This window comes from Oreochromis aureus, linkage group 18 (assembly GCF_013358895.1).
Source record: "Oreochromis aureus strain Israel breed Guangdong linkage group 18, ZZ_aureus, whole genome shotgun sequence".
NCBI classification, from domain to species: domain Eukaryota; kingdom Metazoa; phylum Chordata; class Actinopteri; order Cichliformes; family Cichlidae; genus Oreochromis; species Oreochromis aureus.
The window spans coordinates 28,280,490-28,302,187 of NC_052959.1; the positions used below are offsets into that span (position 1 = coordinate 28,280,490).

General features: G+C 40.8%; 1 protein-coding gene across 2 annotated transcripts in view; it reads right to left on the minus strand.

The window, feature by feature from the left end:
* Positions 1 to 3,754: 3,754 nt before the first annotated feature.
* LOC116331644 (enhancer of polycomb homolog 1-like) overlaps positions 3,755 to 21,698 on the minus strand; it is a 34,681-nt gene continuing 16,737 nt past the window's right edge. For both annotated transcript variants that reach the window (XM_031754396.2, XM_031754395.2), the window contains 13 exons: positions 18,272 to 18,431; positions 15,499 to 15,644; positions 15,094 to 15,300; positions 14,817 to 14,965; positions 14,453 to 14,600; positions 13,987 to 14,151; positions 12,360 to 12,449; positions 11,942 to 12,090; positions 11,347 to 11,783; positions 8,287 to 8,405; positions 8,020 to 8,152; positions 6,824 to 7,196; positions 3,755 to 6,012 (listed from right to left, as the gene is read on the minus strand). In XM_031754396.2, coding sequence (XP_031610256.2) covers positions 5,940 to 6,012; positions 6,824 to 7,196; positions 8,020 to 8,152; positions 8,287 to 8,405; positions 11,347 to 11,783; positions 11,942 to 12,090; positions 12,360 to 12,449; positions 13,987 to 14,151; positions 14,453 to 14,600; positions 14,817 to 14,965; positions 15,094 to 15,300; positions 15,499 to 15,644; positions 18,272 to 18,371 — 2,289 coding nt within the window. In that variant the 5' untranslated portion in view covers positions 18,372 to 18,431 and the 3' untranslated portion in view covers positions 3,755 to 5,939. The remainder of the gene's footprint in view (positions 6,013 to 6,823; positions 7,197 to 8,019; positions 8,153 to 8,286; positions 8,406 to 11,346; positions 11,784 to 11,941; positions 12,091 to 12,359; positions 12,450 to 13,986; positions 14,152 to 14,452; positions 14,601 to 14,816; positions 14,966 to 15,093; positions 15,301 to 15,498; positions 15,645 to 18,271; positions 18,432 to 21,698) is intronic.

The following is a 21,698-nucleotide window of genomic DNA, read 5'->3' on the forward strand; positions in this document are numbered from 1 at the left end:
TTACTGCCTCGGTACGCACACTTTTCCGAGACCCGGTATCAGGTCACATCCTGAAAACTGTCTTGCATTTACGCTTCATCACTTTCTATCTTTTTGAAACAAGCAATTACAGGAGAAAGATCTAAATATGATCAAGTCAGTCGCACAGCAAAGGCAATCTCTCTCTGGGAGTTAGACTCCGCTGTGCTCGTTTACTTTGCAGCTCTTATCGACTTTGCTTTTCCCTCTCTAAGAAGTAGAATTTACATTTAAATGTCATCGCTTATCCTGCCCAAATTACTGCAGTGAATAGAAGCCACGAGTAAACAGCAACACTATGTCTGGATGGCCTTTTTTTCTTGCAGGGGGAAATAAATGTATGTTTGCCCAAACTTTGATTTAATAACTGTGTGTACTGCATTACTTTTCCTTGCGTTTTAGTTGTGAGCCACCTTGATGTGGAAAAAAACCCGGTGAAAAACACTTCATGGCCTACGCTCACTACGCCCACACGATCTGCTTTATTTTCAGCTTTAAACACCAAAACACGGCTCAGCCACCTCTGCCTGTTATTCAGTCAATGAATAAAAGGGACACACGTGGGCACGAGGCACAAAGAGGAGAACTAAACCGGTTCATCAGGGTACAGTCACCTAACAGTAAATGCAGCGGTTTGGGGAGGGTGGATACCTGTAAAGCTGGCTGTTATTTTTAGAGGAACTGAAGACTTGAACTACAGTTTGCGTGATTTGAAGAAAAGTGCAGTGGAATTAAAAGCTGTTATAATTATAGCGTCAGGGCTCTGCTGCACAGGTAGGGTGGGGTTTTAGGTGATTATGAGGGGGCTCAGAGGAAAGCTCTACACAGACACAAGTCAGCTGATACGGTTTAGATATCTGAGCAGGATTCATGCTGGACGGCTCTAAGGTGAGGTGTTTTGGGTTAGAGTCCCAGCAGCAGTTATTCCTCTCAGCTGGGTCTGTATTTCACTAGAAGAAGAGGCTGAACGGAGGGCAATCTGGGCATCTCTGCTCGGATAATTTTGCTTGGGTTTATGTCAGCTGAAGCCAGTTCTCTAAGACAGGCCTCACAGACCCTGGTGGTGTGTCAAATCATAAACCCTAAACCAGATGGAAGAGAGGGTTAGGGTCAGTCACTACTGGGTGCTGTGGTGTGGTCTTGAAATCTGAGGAAATCTCCACCATCTGTGAACCTCTCTGTGACTCACAGACGCCATGTTTGGAATCAAAACGGCCCCCATTTTGTTGGTAATATTTGCCCTGAGGGACGATGTTATGGCATCATTGACAGAGATCTGGGTGTTTGTTAAAAAGCAGGATTACTCTAATGAGGGGGCATGTTTTTACCCAAACCTAATCAGGTCACCTTTAGTGGCTAAACCTAACCAGTGAGTAAAAGTGAAAGAGAAAATAATTCAGCAAGAGAAAAAAAAAGCCAAACAAACTGTAAAACGGTCTCACAGGGGCAGGAATCAGCGTCTCCTGGCTGACGAACCTGCGCTGCCACGCTTCCAGGCTCCTGCTGCAAGCTTTGCAGGTCTTGGATAGAGGACCATTTTCTCACCACAGCTGACACTGCAGCGGCTGCTGCGTCAGAGCATCAGTGCCAAAGGACGACACAGGAGACGGTAAACTGAACAGCAACATATAATGTCCCAGGATGATAACATGGCGCAGCTTCAGCTTTAAAACAAAAAAAAAAAAAAGGGAAAGATGGCTTCACATTCTGCAGTCACAACATTAAATTGGCCAACTATGGATTATAAGGGAACAAAATGAGACTCCTCTTATTCTGCTACACAATAGATAGTGAAAATATATATGTATACATTTTACAGGGTTGGATTTTTTTTTTTGAGTATTTTTACTCTGTAGTATCTAAACCTAGAGTTCATTTTTTCTCCTTGTACAAACCAAAATGAATAAATGTCACCAGTGACTTCTTAGAGGAAGAGGAATTGATCTTTTTTTTTTAAATTTAATATTAATTTTTGAGTGAATCTTTTGGAAAAGTGTTTAATGAAACATACATCATAAGGCTCCTGCCACTGTGCAAGCATTTTGAAAACTAGCTTTATGCGTTTTAAAGTTTTATCACTTAAACGCTTTACTGGAAGTGCCGAGTCGGCAGTTTCATAAACAACTGGCTATAAAATGTGTGGAAGGAGCAGCTGCCAGCCTTCTTCCAGCTGCAGCAGGGGTGTCAAACATAAGGCCTGCGGGCCAGAATCGGCCTGGCCAAAACTCCAATCCAGCCCACTGGACAGCTTTAGAAAATGTGAAGGCAGGCATTTGAACCTGTAACTATATTTTCATACGTTTTACAGGTTTTCCTATTGATAAACACCAAAGTAGTTAACTAATACATAATACACACAACTCTGAAATTGCTTTTTTTGCAAAGCGAGTTCACAGTGCAAAAAACCTTGTTTCCGTTAATTCACACATTTGATAATTACAGGAAAGTCTGAACTACTTGAATCTTGTGCAGTTTTAAACATTTACTCTGTGGTTTCACTGATCCGGCCCACTTTAGATCAAAGTTGGCCATTTGTGGCCAACAATGTAAAATGAGTTTGACATCCTGGATCGAAGGTAAATATAGCAGGACACTATTAATCGTTCTCATGAAACTGGATCAAGTAGCTGAAGCGGGAGTATTCAATGTTTCCATTTTTATATCATAATTTCATAACAATATATAATAATGGTCATTTAAACCCAATTCTGCAGAACTCATTGGTTAAAGCAAGTTAACCACCTCATTATGTAGCTGAATGAAACCATTAATGGAAAAAAGAAAAACAAGAATATCACCTCTAAGCACTCATTTTTAGTCAAAATTCCTTTTAAAAACAATAAGTTTTTTGGTGTCAAAGTAATAAAAGCATAAAGTTAAAAGATTATATCCTTATGACAGGATATGATCGAGGACCGTCTCAAATTCCAGTTTTACTGCATTGTCATTTCCCAACTCTTTCCAGTCCTTCGATAGCTCCAACACCACCGTGCTGGTGCTACTTAACAATCATCCCACATTTCACCAGTTTAAAAACGTACGTAGTGTTTGCAGCAACACAAAAATGAGTGGGAAGAAATTCACGGTAGACTGAATCTGTGGGCTGCCAGTAACAAGTCCCTCAGAGATGCTTTTTTTAAGGCCAAACGAGAAGTTTGCATCGCCCTGGATCACTAAAAACATCAGCAGAATTCATCCCCAGTCTTTGATTATCACATAAAATTAGCTGTTGGTTAGGATTTGTTTACTGCCAGCAGTAAAACACTAAACCACAGCAGTAGAAAGACTACAAAGTGGTCATAACTTTAACTTCACCACTACCACGCGGTGCGTTTAGGGATGATGAATGCCCCCAGCAACTTCTGCAGTCTGTTGGCAAACATACGAATTTAAGTAAAACATCTAGCAGTTATAAAAAGTTGTTTCAAAGTAAATAATACAAATCAGTTCTTGCGGCCCACCTGCAACAGTTTCACAGCCCACACTTTTAAAATCACTGAATCTACAGTAGTTTAAGTCGTGTCGAAAAAGTCACGTTGCTCTTTAGTTCCTTCTCTCAGGGTGTTCATCTAGCTTGCATGAGGAATTTGGACGGTTCATTAAATGTTCACACGTAGGAGGATTACAGAGTTTGTCTTGTTCGGCCCACCTGAGATCAAATTTGGCTCCTAAACTGAAGCCTCTTCACACAAAGACGCACCGAAACCAGAAAAGTAACAAAAACAAAGGAGACATGTTGGTCGAAACACATAATGCCCTGGATTTTTATTTCATTTTGTGACAATTCAAGAGGATTCTTAAGTCTTTCCCGTGTGTGAGTGTGTGTGGTGGAAGGGTTTACAAAAACAAAAGGGAAACAAAAAGTCATGAATCAACTGGGCCATTGGAATGGGCATTGGGATTGTGGTACAGACAAAGAAAAACTACAAGTAGCCTTGTTCAGTACCAAACTCTTCACAGAAGAGAGTGATATTTTTTTTTTATTGATTTTTTTAAAAGTTTTTTTTCTTTTTTTCCCAAATGAAGGCACCCGATAACTTGTGGTTCATGGCCTTTCAGCCTTCTGGAGTTTTTAAAAGTAGAGAAAACTGTTTTTCTTTTTTTTTCCTCTCAATTGATACAGGTTCCTTATTATACAGAAGCTGGAATGATAATAATGTCAGTTACTGCATTTTTTTTTTTTTTTTTTAATTACTCCCTTATAGTTTCTTTTTTTGTCAGAACAAGTAACAAAAGAATGAAGTCTTTCATGGGAAAATAAAGAAGGGAGATACAAAAATATTTGTTTTAAAAAAAATGATAAAGGGAGGGAGGGGGGATTATCCTTTAGAGAAAACTAAAAGTAAATAAGGCCATCTGGTAGAAACCAGAGGCCAAAAATCATACAAAAGCAGCATCAATTTTAAAAAAAAATAATTATAATATATAGTGCTTAGATAAGTCAGAAGCAGCAAAGTCTTCTGGGAAAGTCTTCATCCCCATTGTTTTGTTACTTGTCTCAGGAATAATATATGTATGGAAGAGCTTTGTGGAGACTGATTTACCCACTGACAAACTGATGCCTACAAACAAACAAAAGCCCCTTTCAGACATTTCAATTAATCTGACGGCATCTGAACGTGTTGGCTTGGCGTCTCAGTGACGCACACGGGCCACTTTAGATCGTCTGATTGCGTGAAGTCACGTCACTCGCACTAGATCGCATCTGTGCGTGATTCCCCTGCGTCTCTGTGAGCTGCGTTAAACACCAATAACATTTCATCTTTATTTTTAGATTTGTAATGAGATTAAAACATTTATCTATGACGTATTTTGGCCGCTCCCGATTCAGAAAAGCCCTCGGCTTGTGTGCAAGGGGCAGGTGGGTACAGCACAGTCAGCAGGACCCACAGACTCAGATGTTGGTCAAATAAACATTCAGAAGTGTGGGCTGCACCTCACACAATACTAATGACCACAAATGTAATAAGTCCACGTGGCAACCACAGCAGCTCCCCCCCATCACCGCCCGGATATGTGTGAGTGAATTCTGAACAACAGTGCCGTCAATTTAAGAGACTGATTGAGCCGAATGCGTCACATCACGTCTGAAAAGGGCTAAATACACATCTTCTACTGCCCTGCACCTTAATCTTTAACGAACGCACGTCTGCGTGGATTTTAACAGACACATGGGAACATCCAACAAAAACAGGTGAGCCCCCGGCCATGTTCACAACATCCAAAAAGAAAAAGAAAAAAAAAAAAAAAATAGTGGGGACTTCTTTTTTGTATAAATCTACCTAGACACTTACTACAGCACAGGGAACTGATGAAGGATACAGTGTATTTAAAAAAAAAAAAAAAAAAAAAAAAAAAAAAAATTGAATGTGGGGGGAAAAAAAAAAAAAAAAAAACCTCTGTAAACACGGCACAATAAATAGATCAAACAGCAGGTTCCGCACCATGCATGTGATGACATACATTTTTCTGTGGTATAACTTTCACACCCCATACTCGCACCAGTTGCAGTTTGTCGTTTTCTCTTTTTAATTTTGATTTTTTTTTTAATATCGAGTGCAAAACATCACAAATGAACAATTCTGTATTCAAGTAATGTTATATACAAGAACAGGGGTGGGGAGAGGGGTATTACAAATATGCAGTACTGTACATATAATTGCCATATTAAGAATTTACAGAGATCTCCTATTAACAGTAACAAATGGGGGGGGGGAAATGGGAGGGGAGGGGAAAAAAAATTGTACGAGACGAGCATTGCAATTAAGTCCCAAACTGTTGCTATGGAAACCCAGCCTTGCCGTGCTCAGTCCGCCACCACTTGCATTCATGACTAACGAATGATGCATAGCACCTTAAAAAAAACAAAACAAAAACAAAACACAATGGAGTCACGTTTCCTCAGAGCGGTGTATGAGAGGCTACGTAACCTCCATGGCCACTGTGTTCTCCGTTAGACTGTTCAGTGCTGGCTTGTCTTGTTCATGATTCTCCCTGAGGGTAAAAGGAGAAAGGCACACTGTTAGCACAGACGGGCTAGCATAAACCTGTTACTTCAGTTGTCTTAAAATTAAGCACAACAGGCCTGCTTTAAGGCCAAACAATGTTTTTACTCATGCTTCTACAAACTACAAAGCAACAAATGAAATCTAAATGACAATGTGCTACCTTTCAAAATACAAGCACAGAAGTGTTTGATAGTGATTAGACGTGTTATTTTTGAGTAAGATGTAGGTGAAAGGTGTCGCAAAAGACGTTTTCAGGTTGGCTCTATAAGGTAAACATTGACAGGGAAGTAATGTCCTGAGCTCAGTCATAAACATCTCAGTACACATCCAATCTATGTTTTTTATCTTAACTACGCACACCCAAAAATTCTGTGACATCATCTTGCACAGCTGCTCTCACACTGATGAAAACCTGTCCCAAACCAGACACATGAAAAGATGGCACAGGTGGCAAACCTTTTACCAAGCAGTCCTATGCTTCACATACAAAAGTATAGTCTCTTTTTTGGTCCATGTCTGAAAATAAGTCTAACATGTCATCCCTGGAATATATCTGAAGCAGACAAACAGTTTGTCACACAGCAGAATGACTAAAAATGTGGAAGCTGGACAGCTAAACTACAAACTGAGCTCACAAGAACATGTAAACTTTGAGAGCTGCCAACTCTGCTGGTAACTCAGTAGGTTCATGCTGGACTCCTAAAAAGGAGTAATGTTGACGTTTTCCTGTGTGCTATTCAGCTAGGTACGGCCTTAGAAAATCATTTCACCCCTAGAGTATTTTCAGTTTTCCTCACCTGGGCACTATGTCCAGCGGCGAGGCCGAGGCTGTAGTGACCTTGGGTTTCTGACAGTTGGCGGCTGCTGCGTGGGCGAGCTTTAAGGCGGATGTAGACATGGTGGTGCTCAGCGTCCGGGGTGTGGGGATGCGCTTGGTGGCGGGAACACTCAGCCGTAGGCTGTTGTTGTTATTTCCCAGCAGGACCTGAGTGGTGGCGTTAGTGGTAGTTGTGGTGGCAGGGTGTGTGGTGCCATTGTTGTTACTGGTAGCAGACGTGGAGCTGGTGGTACAGGGGTGGAGCGAGGCAGGTGTCGTGGTAGCAGTGGGAGGAGCCGGCGTGGCAGGGGACGGGGACGCTGTGCTCAAGAGGTGCAAGCCCTTGTAGACACCTGAAGTGGGTGGGGTGGGGGGTGGTGTTGGAATAAACAGGATTTGGAGAAGAAGTTTTAATTATCACCTGATTTTTTGGTTGTTTGATTTGTTTTAAAACCCTGCACCTCTTATGAATTTGAAGCACTGAATATGCACAGCAATTTGAAGTTGAGTACACAAAGTTCCAAAGCAGCTTTTTTTCCCTCCCTTCAAAGTGTGAATGATAATCCTTAAAAATGAGATACTGTAGATATGCACACAGGTTTCAAAGCCCCTCATTCACTTAACTTAACAGAAACTTTCATTTAAAAAACTTTGACAACGAAAATTTTTAAATCCACTGCGTGGTGGAAGGTCATGTACAAGCAGGAGTTTTTTTCCTTTTCACCAAATCAGTATTCAAAGAAAAAGTCCCTGATTATCAGAGTTTGATCTGTGAAGGACACCTCCTTGGTGATCCGCTTCCATCTCCAGATTAATGAAAATTCCCTTTTGTCACTTTTCTCAGTTATGTAGCAAACACTCCTCCGTGAAGCGGCATCAGTCGTTGGGGTGTTGCAGGTTTTGTTGACCTTTCATTGTGCTGCCATCTGCTCTTTTGTGCTGATGAGTATTGAGGGCGTTAGTACTATGATTACTTTTGTCCCTTTGTTTGCTTTGTATTTTCACTGTCACTGTACTTTAACATACAAATAACTAGAATTAGAAGCAATAAAAACAATACTGGGATCATCAACATCATTATACCTTTGTTAAATTCAACAATAGTGATTATAACATGAGCCATCGAAGCTAAGAGGCTATTGGGCAAACCAGTGGTTGTGTGGGAAGCTGTTATACCTGAGGGGGAGAGGACGCCATTGACTCCTGGTCCTAGCTCCTCCTTGGTTTTCAGAGCCAGCAGTTGGTCAGCGGTCACAAGGGCCGAGGCGGCAAACTGAGCACTGGCCTGGTCCAATGTATTTGCCAGGGTCTGCCAGGAGACCAAGAGTAACAGGTTTACAAGATTCTAAGATTACGGGGGGATCAATCAAAAAAAAAAAAAATATATATATATAAAAAATTGACATGACTGTCTGCTGCTGGACAGCTGATATGCACACTGACCTGTGTGCTGTTGGCAGTGGTGGCGCTGTTGGCTTGCTGTTGCTGGACCTGCTCCAGCTGCTGTTTGTGCATCAGGGACAGCTGCTCCTGATGCTGCTGGTACTGTTCAACTGTAAAAGCTGAGAGAAACAAAAACAGTGTTACAAACTCACAATCATAAAACAAATAGATCTTCTGGCACACAGAATATTTGAACCAAGTGGTGGCAGGTTGGCATTAAACCTTAAACCCAGGTCAAGACAAGTACCACATGATGCATACAGAGCCTTTCAGATACACCGTCTATGACACATTGTGCCTAATGTATTGCTTTTTGGGAAGTTTCCAAAAAGATATAAACTTGGTCAAATATTTGTTTTCAACTGCTTTTTGATCAATAAAAAACATATTTGGGAAAGAAAAGTACGCAGCTCCAACAGTCTGAGTCAAACAGCAACACACAGACAACTCACACCCACTCAATATGCCTCGTTTGATAAGCCAGCAGGGAAGCAAACAACAGTGAGTACAACAAAGGCCTAAGACTTCAGTCATGAAGGAGGATCTTCAGTCTCGGATTTTACTGTTATGCTGCAGACCTTACTGCAAACTGTGCTCATGAATAACTGAATGACCGAACCAGAAACCAATTCACTATGAACAAAGCAAAACCACTACATGGTTTCCTGAATTATTTTTACCACCTTATGGGCACAAGTGAGTTTTTAGTGATGCAATGCATTCTAATGAAAAGTCAGACCAATGTTTGGTAATGAGTACATCCATTTACTATTCAGGTTATTTCTGGTGGCTTTTGTACTACAATAAAACATTCCAGCTTTGGTTCACAAAGTATGTGTGGTAGGAAAAGAAATAGTTTTGGTCATATTCAGGTAAACACAGGGTACTCCAGAAAATATATTCTCAGATTTCCTGCCTGACAACTGAGGTTTACTACAAGGCAAGGTTATACAGTTAGCAAGCTAAAAGACACAGTTTTTAATGTCACAGGCAGCTCTCTCAACCAGGCTAAAAGTATGACTGCATTTCAATACAGATCGTCTTTTGTAGGAATCCATTTTATATATGCAATCAGTTGAGCCATATGTCATGAACGTCAGCAAATATCGCCCTGCCAAGGCACAACAGCATAAAATGTGCACCCAATAAATGCATCAATATGTTTTCATACTTGGTCCTAATTAGCTGCCAAGTCCATTTGCATTGGAGCAAATTAGTCTATTTATAGGATGTTATTAGTGGCAAAACTCAAGTCAGTATTTAATCTGAAGTGATATCCACATCTACGGCTACAGGACACTTGATTAATAGATTTAAACTGATTAAGTTAGATATTAATGGCATCATTGAGATTGGCATTGCAAATTAAATAAAACGGAACAATTTCCACCGAGTGTAAGTTGAATATGACTCAAAGCAAACATGCTTTTTCTGAAGTAGAAAGTCTGAGTCAAACTCCTTTATGAAACTAGTCATCTCTGACTGGGTTTTTAGGTGTCGTAGAGCCAAAGAAAACCTGAACATGTTTTGGTGGATATTTCATGCACCTAGTATTTGAATCACAGTTGTTTACCTGTAGATAACATGGCCTTAAGTTTTTCTTCATTAGTTTTTGTATTGACAAGTCCTCATCTCATGTCTTACAGGCATTATGTGCATCAGTGCATTATTGATGCATCTATTCCCTGTGTGCTTTTCACTTCTCAGTTTCATAAGATCCACAATCTGCGTACATCTCCAAGTCACAGCTCGTCCTGTGACATTACCTCCATCTGGAGTGCATGTCATGTTTATTTCTTGAAATCTAACACCATCTAATTTAATCAAAAATCAACTACTTAAACACCAAGTGCAGCTGTTACATTTGCTCATACACAATACATATTAGTAGAGTTTCTTGAAAGATCTGTGTTAATTATATCCATCTTTCAGGTTCTCATTGAACCCTTTTCTGGAAAAATCAATAAGCAGCTTGTTTTTTCATGCACATCAAAACAACTTGTAGTGATATTAAGACACCTGCCGCCTGACTGCCCTCACAGTAAAACCACCAGGGACCTGTGGCATTTCGTCTCTTCGTCAAATCCATGCATGTCATGAATTCATTTAACAAATCCAGCTTTAACTGACACCTTAAGGAATGAAAGGTAGATTGTATTCATACAGTGTTACCCCCAAAGCAACAGCTGTGCTAGATAAACAAAAAAATAAATAAAATATATAGAAATTATTAACAGAACTAGCATTGGTCTTGCTATTGAAGCACAGCCACAAAACAAAGGAATCCTGATGAAAATCTATGAAATAAAAAGGTGCAAACATTCAGGTAGGTATTCAGGTCACACTTGGACATGTGTCCTCAACAAGCCACTCATTTCCAGCTGGCGACTCACCTATCACCGTTACTTTTTCGAACTCTCTAAGCGAACGGCATCCATGACTGACATACTACTGAAAATTCTCTTACTTTAAATGTTTACCCATTAGCAACGAGAACCTTCCTGCTGGCCTACTCCCAACTCCATTGCTTTGGATTGCAAATTGGAGGACAGTCTTTGTTCTGCTCTCAACTTGAGGACCAGGCTATCCAGAACATGCAATAGGATGAGAGCTAGTTCAAGTGCTGACATGCCAAAACTACCATTTAGTTTGTGCAGACCTCATGAAATAAGTCTGCATTTGCTTCCTGTTCGCCCTGACATATACCTAGCCCAGCCCTGACCGCAAAACCCGCCACAATAAATAAAAATATGGGAGAAAAACTGCATCCTGACCTCAAGCAGCTGAGGGCGGTTTTCCAACAGAGTTTTATACAAGTGGAATTCTTTGAAACCACAGAGGAATTAAAAGGACATTTTCCTTCACTTTTCAGACTGAGAGCTCTCTTTTATACTGCCTGATGAAAAACTGCCAATTACAAACAAACCACTATATAGCTAACAATATCTAGCACTAACTAGCTGGTATCTCACCGTCTCCATGGGTATAAAGTTATGAAACCAACACAGCCCAAAGAGAACACATCAACAGTGTCTGTCTACAGTCAGATAAGCCACCTACCAGCAACGGGTGTGGGTGCAGGGACAACCCTCCCTGGACGTTGGGAGCCAAAGGGTTGCCCCCCGGCGGTGGAGGCCGAGAGTGGGCGCTTCAGGCTTCGGCTCAGCCTCCTGAATAGAGGGTGGGCATTGTCCAGCTCATGTAGTGGTAGTGTCCGTGGTCTAAAGTGCCTCCATCGGCACGACTTTATATTCAACAGTATCTGACTGAGGTCCGTGGAAGTGGGGGAGGATGGGGAAAGAGAGGAACTGAAGGAGGAACTTCTTTCCGAGGTATTTGTTTCTGAGGTACTGGCAAACTTGTCGGTGGCCGGTGCGCGTGAAGTAGTTGTAGGAGGAGGAGGAGGAGGAGATTGAGGAAGAGGCAGGTCAAGGATGTTTGGATCCAATCCATGGAAAATGTTGTCAAAGTCTGTGTATGCTCTGTCCAGCAACACCCTGAGAGAAGAAGAGAGGGAGAAAAGGGTTTAACAACTAAAAGTGATAAATTTAGCTATTTTGCTCTGTTGTCATGAGATATCTACACAGATGAGACAGATGAGCATAGAATGTAAAGCTGGATTCAAATGCCAGTACTCTGCATTAAGTGAACTCACCTGCCGCCTCGTCCCACGCGCCGTCGAGCCATGCCCAGGCATCGTCTTGGCATGGTGAGTGTGGTGAGACTGTAGCGAAAGCGAGCTTCTGCCAAACCACCCTCCCATTGTCCACACCACGGCCAGCTACCCACCCGATCTTGACGAGCCTACGAAGACAGACAGGACACTTAAGTTCACCTTTTCCACTCGTTCTTGCAGTTCTCTGGGTTCAATACAGCTGACCTGTGCAGTTTAGAATCAAGCTGCAATATTATCAGTGAACTACATGTCCCAATATATTGACTTTAATACTGGATAGCACTGTTCAAGTTATGTTCACAACATAGTAAGGGTTTCTTTAAACACATGACATTAATTTTCATTATTCATTACAGAAACTAAGGTATTCTAAAGAACAAAAGGTTATGTTCCTTACAGCATAGTACTGGCAGCCTGCCTTCCTGCGAAAGGCATAGGCACCATCTGGGTCGTTTTCCTCCTCTGCTTCCGATGAGCCTGAGTGCAGCTGTGGATAAGAGACGTCAGAGGTCAGTGTAAGGTCAGCTGAAGAGAAGTTATAGTACTGAAGCCAGATGCCTTTGTTAATTTTTTTATTTAAAAGTAATTAAATAAAACATGGTTTGGCAATTTTGAGAAGATTCTTGAAGACAAAGGGCAGAGTTTAGCAGCGGTAGCACTCCTCATCTCCACAAGTGGAGACAAGAGTCTGTAGTGCCCAGCCAAGTGGCTGCAGAGACAAGAGGGAACAGAGTTTCCAGTATGTGTTGTACTTCATAATTAAGCAACAGAAGACAGATTTTGTCCTTTTGTCACTATTCAAAAAAACCAAACAAAAACAAAGCACAAAACAACAATACGTTGTTTTTGTTTTTAAAAACAGTCATTTTCAGAGAGTGGAGGATTATTTCTGTCTCACAGCCAAGGCTGCTGGATTACAGTTGTTTTGGGCAAAATTTAACATCTTTTCACTGACTACTTCCTCAAACTTTAAAATGAAAAACAAATGGAAAAAATAAAGTGAAGGCGGAGGAGAACAAGGTCATCTAGTACAAAGCAAGGCTCCGACTTGGAGGAGTTTGACTTTCTCTGTCACAGCATGTCTGCGAGTGGAGACGTGTATGAAGAGCGTCCAGGCGGCAGCACACCTCCACTCCTCAGGAGGCCTACACAGTAGCCAAAGGGCAAGCAAAAAGACAAAACTGGCTGCCAACTGTCACACACTACCCAAAATGGACCAGGTGAGAGACACTGATCTGGAAAGAGAGCGAACTGCAGGCAGCCAATGAGAATCCTTTTGAAAACCTTTCAAGTTTTATTCCCTAAGGACTTTTGTTTGTTAAATTAAAGCCCAGATTCACTCAAGCTGAACCGAGTACTGAAACAGCTTTTATGCAGTTTTACCGTGATATTTTTTCCTCCCCTTTCAATGATTATAAAATGAGCCTTGCTGTGCCTATGACAGCAGCAATAGGCTCCAGCCCCCGGTGACCCTGCAGGTTCTACAGTGAAGCAATTGCCTGGCAGTGATTCAAATCTTTCAGTTTGAGTTAGCATCCTTTGGGTTCTGCACCTACACAACTCCCCATCAATGTTTTCTGTTAAGCACCAAACAATATGCAGCCAGAAAAACATATTTTCTGTTATCTGATCAGTTTTCATGTAGAGGAAGAAAAAGAAAAAGCCTAATACAGACAGGTGGCCTTCCCTCCCCCCATTCTTCCTGCTGTGTAAAGACCTTACCTGTTCAGCAAGTTCTTTTGGCTTTGTAGCTAATGAACTTTATCGCAGCATACCAGCTGCTGCCATTTTGTTTAAAAAAAACAAAAACAAACAAACAAAAAAAACCCATACCATTTCAAAACCACATAAACTGGAAATAACCCAATAGCAACATGCAAAAAGTCAAACTACAGGAAAAAAAGATGTTGTGCAATGAATTCCTCTGAAAGCATACAACAAAGGAGGAGAAAGATCTGGAGCTTGATCTGCATAACATGCTTGGCTTTACATGAATGAGCGCATTTGCTTAAGCATGCAGGTACCTGGGAAAAGGGCTCATCATCCGAGCTGGGGAAGTCGTACTGGTTTAGGTCCTTGGCGTTGAAGACAACCGGACCTGTATGGTGGGGTGTGCCTGATGATGGTGGCAGCACCTTCGGCTTCTTCTCATACTTCCTCTTCTGCCGGGGAACTTCTGTCTTCTCAGGCTACAAGAGGGAGAGGGGCCAAACTTAATGACACTGCACAGGAGCTTTAAAGTACACCTTTAGGGACCGCAGCCCAAGGGCAACCTTTTATCTTGTGCAGTATTCATCTTAAAATATTTATTATATTAACTTTTCATACCACCATTTTCACTTTTCTTTCTTGGTTGCACTTTAAGCAGGCCAGTGGTTTAAAAACACGACCTGCAACAATGCCACTGACCCTGATATAAGCCACTTTAACTAATTCATCAGATGTTTTTTTTCCCTTTTTTTGTAAGACTAATTTTTCCTACGGGCTCACCTTAGACTTGTAGTCCTTGAGGTCCATATGGTCCTGATGTCGGTACTGGTTGGTGAGTGGGACCAGGGGGATGATTTGTGGCCTCACCAGTGCCCTTTCAGCCAGAACTTCCGCCATAACCTCACCACCAAAGTCTGACATGACATTTCTGCATGAAAACGAGAGGATAACTTCATAAATCTAAAGCTGAGGCATTTCAAAGTCATTTAATTTGGCACAAGTCCACATTTTAACCCCAAAGTACACCAATGGATGGGGGGGGTAAATAAATAAAAATGTAGTAACAAGTGAATAAGAACCTGCTATGAAGAGGCTTTAACTTATGTAGCAACATCCTGTGGGTGCAACGTGGAGGCTGGCTTACCTCTTCTCAAAAATCTCCAGTGTGAGGTGCAGCAGCTCTCGCTTGCTCTTCTCCCTCCTCTTGATCATTTCCAGGATTGTGACAGCTCGGCTGAGATCTCTGCGAAGCTTCAACATCTTCTCGTACGAGGCCTCATCGTTTTTACGGTTCTATGATGTAAAGCGAAATTTACAAAAAAGGGAAAAGAAATACAAACAATCCCCAAAAGCAACACTGATTGTATAAGACTGCAGAAATGCAGAACTAAAAATTAGCAATAGTAATTAGGAGCACCGACCTTCCTAGTTTGCATCTTCTCAGTGCGTCGTCGGAAGGCCACGTAAGGGTCACTGGTGCTTGAGCCGTCCCGTTTCTCCTGCTTGACGGTGGGGATGAGAGAGTTGGCTTTGCTGTTTTTCCTCTTGCGGCTCCAGTAGTCAAAGACCTCTTTGATGAGCTCATCATCCTCTTTCAGCAGCAGTTTGGCCTCAGGAAGACTCACAGCCTGCGAGGGCAACAAAGGAGATAAATACAATCACGTTAGAGGGCAGTGAGGGTGACAAATCTGACACTGCCTACCATCAGTGGTTTCAAGTCAGTGTTACCAACTAATGCAGTCTTAAAAAGTTCTTTAACCGGTGAATCTCACTTTGAAACAAACCTGATATGAATTTGTCTGCAAAACATTTTTTACAGTTCTAACCTGCTGTCCACTGCCTTTCTCCAGCCGGTCAATCATTTCCTCAAACTGCAGGTAGCTGATCTCCATCTTCTTTTTCAGCTTGTTGACAAAGGCCTCATCATCTGAGTCCAGGTCGTAATCCGGCTGCTCTGTGTCCAAGCTGAAAGCTGCATGAGGGAGGCAACAAATAAATAAATAAGTTTGTTTTTATTTAACTACAAGGAACGAAACAAAGCATTTAGATTGTTTCTGGACAAGTTCACACAGCTTGCTTTGGTCTCACTAAAACATACAGACAAGATGCAGGTAACACGGACTCATTCGACTCATTTGGTCCAGCATCTGTTTGGATTCCAAACAGTTCTTACAGTTTATTCTAATGCTAAAAAAAGAGAATCAATTTGATAAAACGACATTGGAGAGTTTTGTACATGGGAATATAACCAATTATTATTATGGACCAAGCAGCAACAAAACACCTGCTGCATAAAATATATAATCCAAAATTAAAGCGTTAACTAGAATAAATGAGTGTTCAGCAGCTGTTGGACATGAAGGCTGGGGATGCACTGGATGATTATCAGGCTTAATTACACCAGATTTGCCATTTCAGACAACTGGAAGGAAGGGCTGTCTGGAGACCGAGTGGAACCAATGAACAGTAAAGATTATCTGGGTTTTTGTTGTAGAGTGTGGACACAGTGTGTTACGCCTACTGCTCCCTTTTCCCACCTCAAATTTTAGGCCAATCTGTTATATACCATTTAAACATCAGTACCACCGAAGCAGTTTCCATTCAGAAAGCACTACCAAGATGCAACCCTAAAGCGATGTGGCATCTGAACCGCCCTGATGCACAGGAGGCAGGCATCAACCAATGACCATAAACATTGCTTTGGGTCCAAAATGTGCGTTTATGACTGTAAACTATCTTAAATCTGAGGCGGCCATAAAACTGCTTTGAAAACCTGCATCGAAGCAACGCCCTGACCAATTGAGAGTCAAAGCAGATAGATGCCCGTGTACCACTTAAAGTGGACATGAAACACTGCATGTATAAAGTCTAAGTTACACCATGGATCCCTGCTCCTAAAAACAGACACGGATTTAACATCGCCTGTAAAGCTTTTAAGAAATACTTAAAGTTAAATGTTTTTAAACATGTTAAGCACCATCTTGTGCCATTACAGAACAGCAGTAAGTGGTTCTTCCTTGTTTGGCTAGCTGCATTGAAACATGGAAGTCTGTTTATTGTTAGCCTGTTTTGAGTCACCAGACTGACAAAAAACAACAACACCACCACCACCAACAAAAAACTTCCCAGGTAAGTATGTAGCAATTCAAACATCACCTTACCAGGGATGTTACTGGAAAAAAGATTATTGATGTTACTGGTAAGCCTTGAAGTGGTCTGGACTGAATCCTTTAGCAGGCTAATGGTTGATACCCTAGCTTGATCTTACTGATCTAATTCTGGGCTTCTCAGGAGGGCCATAAATGCACCACAGCTTCACAAAGAAAACAAATACCAAAAAAAAAAAAAAAAAAAAAAAAAAAAAAAGGGAGTCATTTTGAGTTCATTAACAACAGAATCTGAAACAAATTTGCATTCTTGTAGTTTGTCTAAAGCCAAGGAGTCTCATCTCAGACATTCAAATAACCACATTTATTTTGCCTGAAACCTCACAGCCAGCTGCATTTATGCAGGCGCATCTGACAAAATCAAATTAAAACATCTATGCTAACTGAACTTATACCTGCAGAACAAAATGTGCAGATCAAAGTATTCGCAGTTTCAGCTTTAAAATGAAACCCTCACTTCAGATTTAATTACACCAATTCACTTTCATCTTGAGATGCCAATTAAAACAATAGATGGGCTAGATGGTTATTGAAGAGTAAAAAGACAAGTTCACTTTCAGCCAGGGCCATTAATTTGAAAATTTTAACATTCAGCATCTTTGCACACAACTGACTTAAATATATAAAAGGTTTTTATATGCATGGAAAATGGCAGGCGTGGTTTTGTAGGATTTTAAATACTTTTGTATAAACACTAAACTTTCGAGACTAAGACAAACTGGGTTTTCTACTTTTCTACAACCCATCCAAGCCTCAGACTAATTTCAAGGTTTTCTCTAACTAGACAAAACATGTCATTTGATAACACTGTATGTTTCAGGTACAGCAAATTGCTTTTCTTTTGAGAAATAATCACAGCAAACCACTTGTGACGCAGCCATGGTTACTAAACGAAGCCATGTAGCAAAATAATTTCCTCCAATTTCACTACTGGAACAGGCAATCTCGAGTTATATAGAAAAACATGACAACTTCAAGCAAACAAAGCGTAATGCCAATAAGAATGATAAAAGATCTCAATCACCTAAACTGGCTGGGATCATTTTACACTCTAAGTAGCAGCCAACTTTCTACTTTATTAAGTGGCTTGCTTTCAATATCGGATATATTTAAATGTCAGTTCAGGTCACCTTTCCCCCCTTGCGTCTTGGAAAAACTCTACGGCTACAGAGCTGAGGGGAAAGTAAATCTAATAACATGAGTGACAATTTTCAAATTAGAAAAGCAAGTAACACTGATGTGAAATGTTCAACTCATTGCGGCGTATAATTTTTGCTCGGCAAGCCCCCACGTGTCATTTAACACATTTGAAATAAATGAAGGGAACGCCATTATAGGCTAATGAAAACAACTGGGGCCCCTAATCTGCTACATCACACTCATTTTCTCTGCTTTCTGCATCACAAACTTTCCATTAGAGAAGCCCACTTACGCTGTATGTGAATTAGCTGCTTTGGCATCTTGAAGTCTCCAGGGTAGAGGGAGTCGTAATAGGTGATGTTGCTCTCCGCCTCCGGTACTGGGATGACCATGTTGTCCCGCTTCTCGCCATAGACCTGCTGTGCCGAGATGGCCCGCTGGAGATGGTGTTCCTAAAAGAAACAAGGAGACGAGGTGAGGATGATGTCCTCTTCAAAACAAAACTTGGCAAAGTACTTTTCTTGAAATCAGCAGGCTGATATGAAGGCAAGAGACAGAATATCAATGCTGATGCTTTGTAAACATTGTTAAAAGCAACTATCAACCGATATGATCACCAAGCTGGAGGACAGACATGTCGAGTTAGGTTTAAGGCCATTTTAAAGGTTTGTTTTTTGTTTTAACTGTAAAATGTCATCCTTAGAATGCTTTGACAATGATAAAATAAAATATTAGGTTAATTTAAAAAAATAAAACAAACAAAACTCATGACATCAGCGGAAAGAATGCTTTGTGAAAGATTTGGCAACGGGTTAATTTGCTTGTACCTTGCTAGGCAAACACACAGTATTAAATTAACTATGGAATAGAAATCCATACTCAGTGGATTGCATCTAATCAGGCTTCAGCTTCTGGGATACTTAACCTAACTTTAAAACTTCTGATATAGCCAGCAGATATTCAGGCATGAATTTCTGCTTCTGTTTGCAAACTCCTAATGTGATTGGCCGACTCAAATGGAAAGAACTAAACATCTCATCTAATGCCTACAGAATTTACATGCAGAAGTTGTTCATAGAAATTAGACTATTTACATTTTAAAAATATCAACATTTGTATGGGTCAAGCGATAGTATGGTCACGTAATACTCTCATATGCATAATTATAACCTGACCTTGCTTGTCCAGAATTGTCAAATACAAGGGAAACAGCTTCAGTCGATCATCTCATTCAAGCATATTTTAACCAACAGATCCCTCCATAGATACTTTTAAATACTTATTTGTATACCTCATTCAAAGCTAAGCACGAAAGGGCTACAACAAAACAAAATACTGAACAACAAACTTGCGACCAGTGCGTCTATTACTTACAAAAGAAAATGGGCTAAAATGAAATGTGATATCCTTTACACACAGAGCTGTGCAATCAAATTTTAATTGAAATTACATTGTCTTCATGGGAATAGTAAAAACAAGATAATCAAAACTATCACTGTGCCATATCACTTGCAATAATTGTCTTGTTTTCCCTTTAAACACGTCCTTTTACTTTTGCCTCAAGTCCAAAACAAACTTCATTTTAATTCACCCTTATGATTCAAATGGAGGGGAAAAGTAAGGCCAAGGAAATCTGCTTAAATAAAAGTATCCAGACCAAAATAATTGCATTTTTCTGTAATCAAGATACCCCAGGACCACATTAAAAATACACATCAATTTGGACAACTGCAGTAATATTCTCTTGCATGCAGGCATTACTGGAAATTCTCAGTGTGGTATGGTTTTGGCTAGCAGGTTATGTACTAGAGTAAGCCAACCCCAGCTACTGGCACACAGTCTTTGTACTTGGGAACTGACAGGTTAAAATTCAACCAACATCCAAATGAACTGGTTTAATTCTAAAACGCACTTCTATCAGGCGATATCTAGTAAAGCTGAAAGCTGGGGTGACTGTAAAGAACTTGTAACCCTGCAAACTGAGTTCCAGGAGGAAACCAATGACATGCACAAGCTCCAAAAATGACAAAACAAACACACTCCTTGAACACAGCTAACTGTTAGTCTTCTACACAGCTCAGTATCAACATAAGCATCAGTGCCTGCTCACGCTGACTGTGTTGGAAAAGTTGATCAAAGACTAAAGACATTTCCTGTTTATTTTTTGTTTGATGTCAGCGCCACTGAATGAGTACATTTTATTCAGTGATGAATATATGTTTTACATACAGTCAAAAGAGATGCAAGCCAGTTTAAAAAAAAAAAAACATTGACAACAGTTAGTAGTGAAGTGAAACGCATCAGGAAAAAACAGGTCACCAAATAAGTTTAAATTATTATTATTACCTGTGTGTCTTTAAATCACTAGCCAAACATTATGTGAAAACAAAGGATTTGTTTTGGTGCTTTTGTTTCTCAAACTTGACTGCAACTCAACTACCTTTAACAAGCCTTTATTGTAATATGGACTTAGAGAAATTTGCTCTGCACAGATTAAAATGAAAATCAACACTGAAACTCACACTGGAAACTAATTCAAACTAAATTTAACCGAAAACAAAAATTCAAACATACAAAACACATATGTAGTTTGGATCCTAATAAAAACAAGAAATGACCATTTGGCTCTAGAAGTACAAGTTTTAGCTAAATGAGCCAATCATTATCTTGAGAGCAGAAATGGAGGCTAACATTTTTTGCCTCATGACAGGTAAATAAGAGATGGAAGCCTACTGCTGCCAAGATTGCAAGCTTGCTGAGGGAATAAGCAGGAAAGCAGGAAGGCAGGCAGACAGGCTGCAGGGCTGACTAACTGGTTTGCTGGCGGGCTGTTTGTCTGAAGAGTCAGAGCTGCAGAGCCTTTGGCCCAGAGCCGGGCACCAAGCCACTGGCAGGCATTTCGTCAACAAGGCAGCGTGCTGCTGGCCTCGTACAACAGCTCTCCGGAGAGAGGGTGTTTATCGTTTTCCCCGCGGCTGTCAGACACACAAGAGTCGTTTGGGGGGGGAGGGGGAGTATTAATGCCCAGAGAAGGTTGATAAAGTGAATGAGTCAGTAACTGGTCCGTTATTCAAAGCAACTGAACTTTGTCTATTGCCAAAACAATCCCTAATAAGTCAGTTACCGTTGTGTAATCACATTTTTCCTAGCTTAGATGGGCTTTGGGAGGGTGACCACAGTTTGTCAGGAATAAATGCACCAAATCTGTGATAACATGCTAACACAAGTGCATTTGTTTTTAACAAGACTGCACAAAAAATGTTCACAACTGGGCTATGAAGACAATGAAGGGCTGGGCTACTTTAAACGAGCTTTTGGTATTTGCTTGTGATTCGGGTCATTTACATACAAGTCAATTTATTTATTTGAGTAATTTGAGTAAATGAGCCCGGCTTAAAAAGGTTATTTAATTAATATTAATTTTATCTGTTTTTATGCATTTTAAAACCTTGTTTTTGGTTCTGATCATTTGAGAAGAAAAACGCTCATGCTTGACTAACTGAAACTCCAACGCTGACAACTGTCCTTCAGCTCTGGTTCAAGCCTCTTGGGAGGTAAAAGCCAAAACTTCCTCTCTGCATGAAAAACCCTGATAATCCATAAACAAATTCTGAGGAGGAAGTACTGAACGGCCACATTCAGACTCAGCCAATTGGACACCGAGCCCCCAAGACATCAGCTGTGCAGATAATGCTGGAGCCACTGCTGCTTCTTTAGTC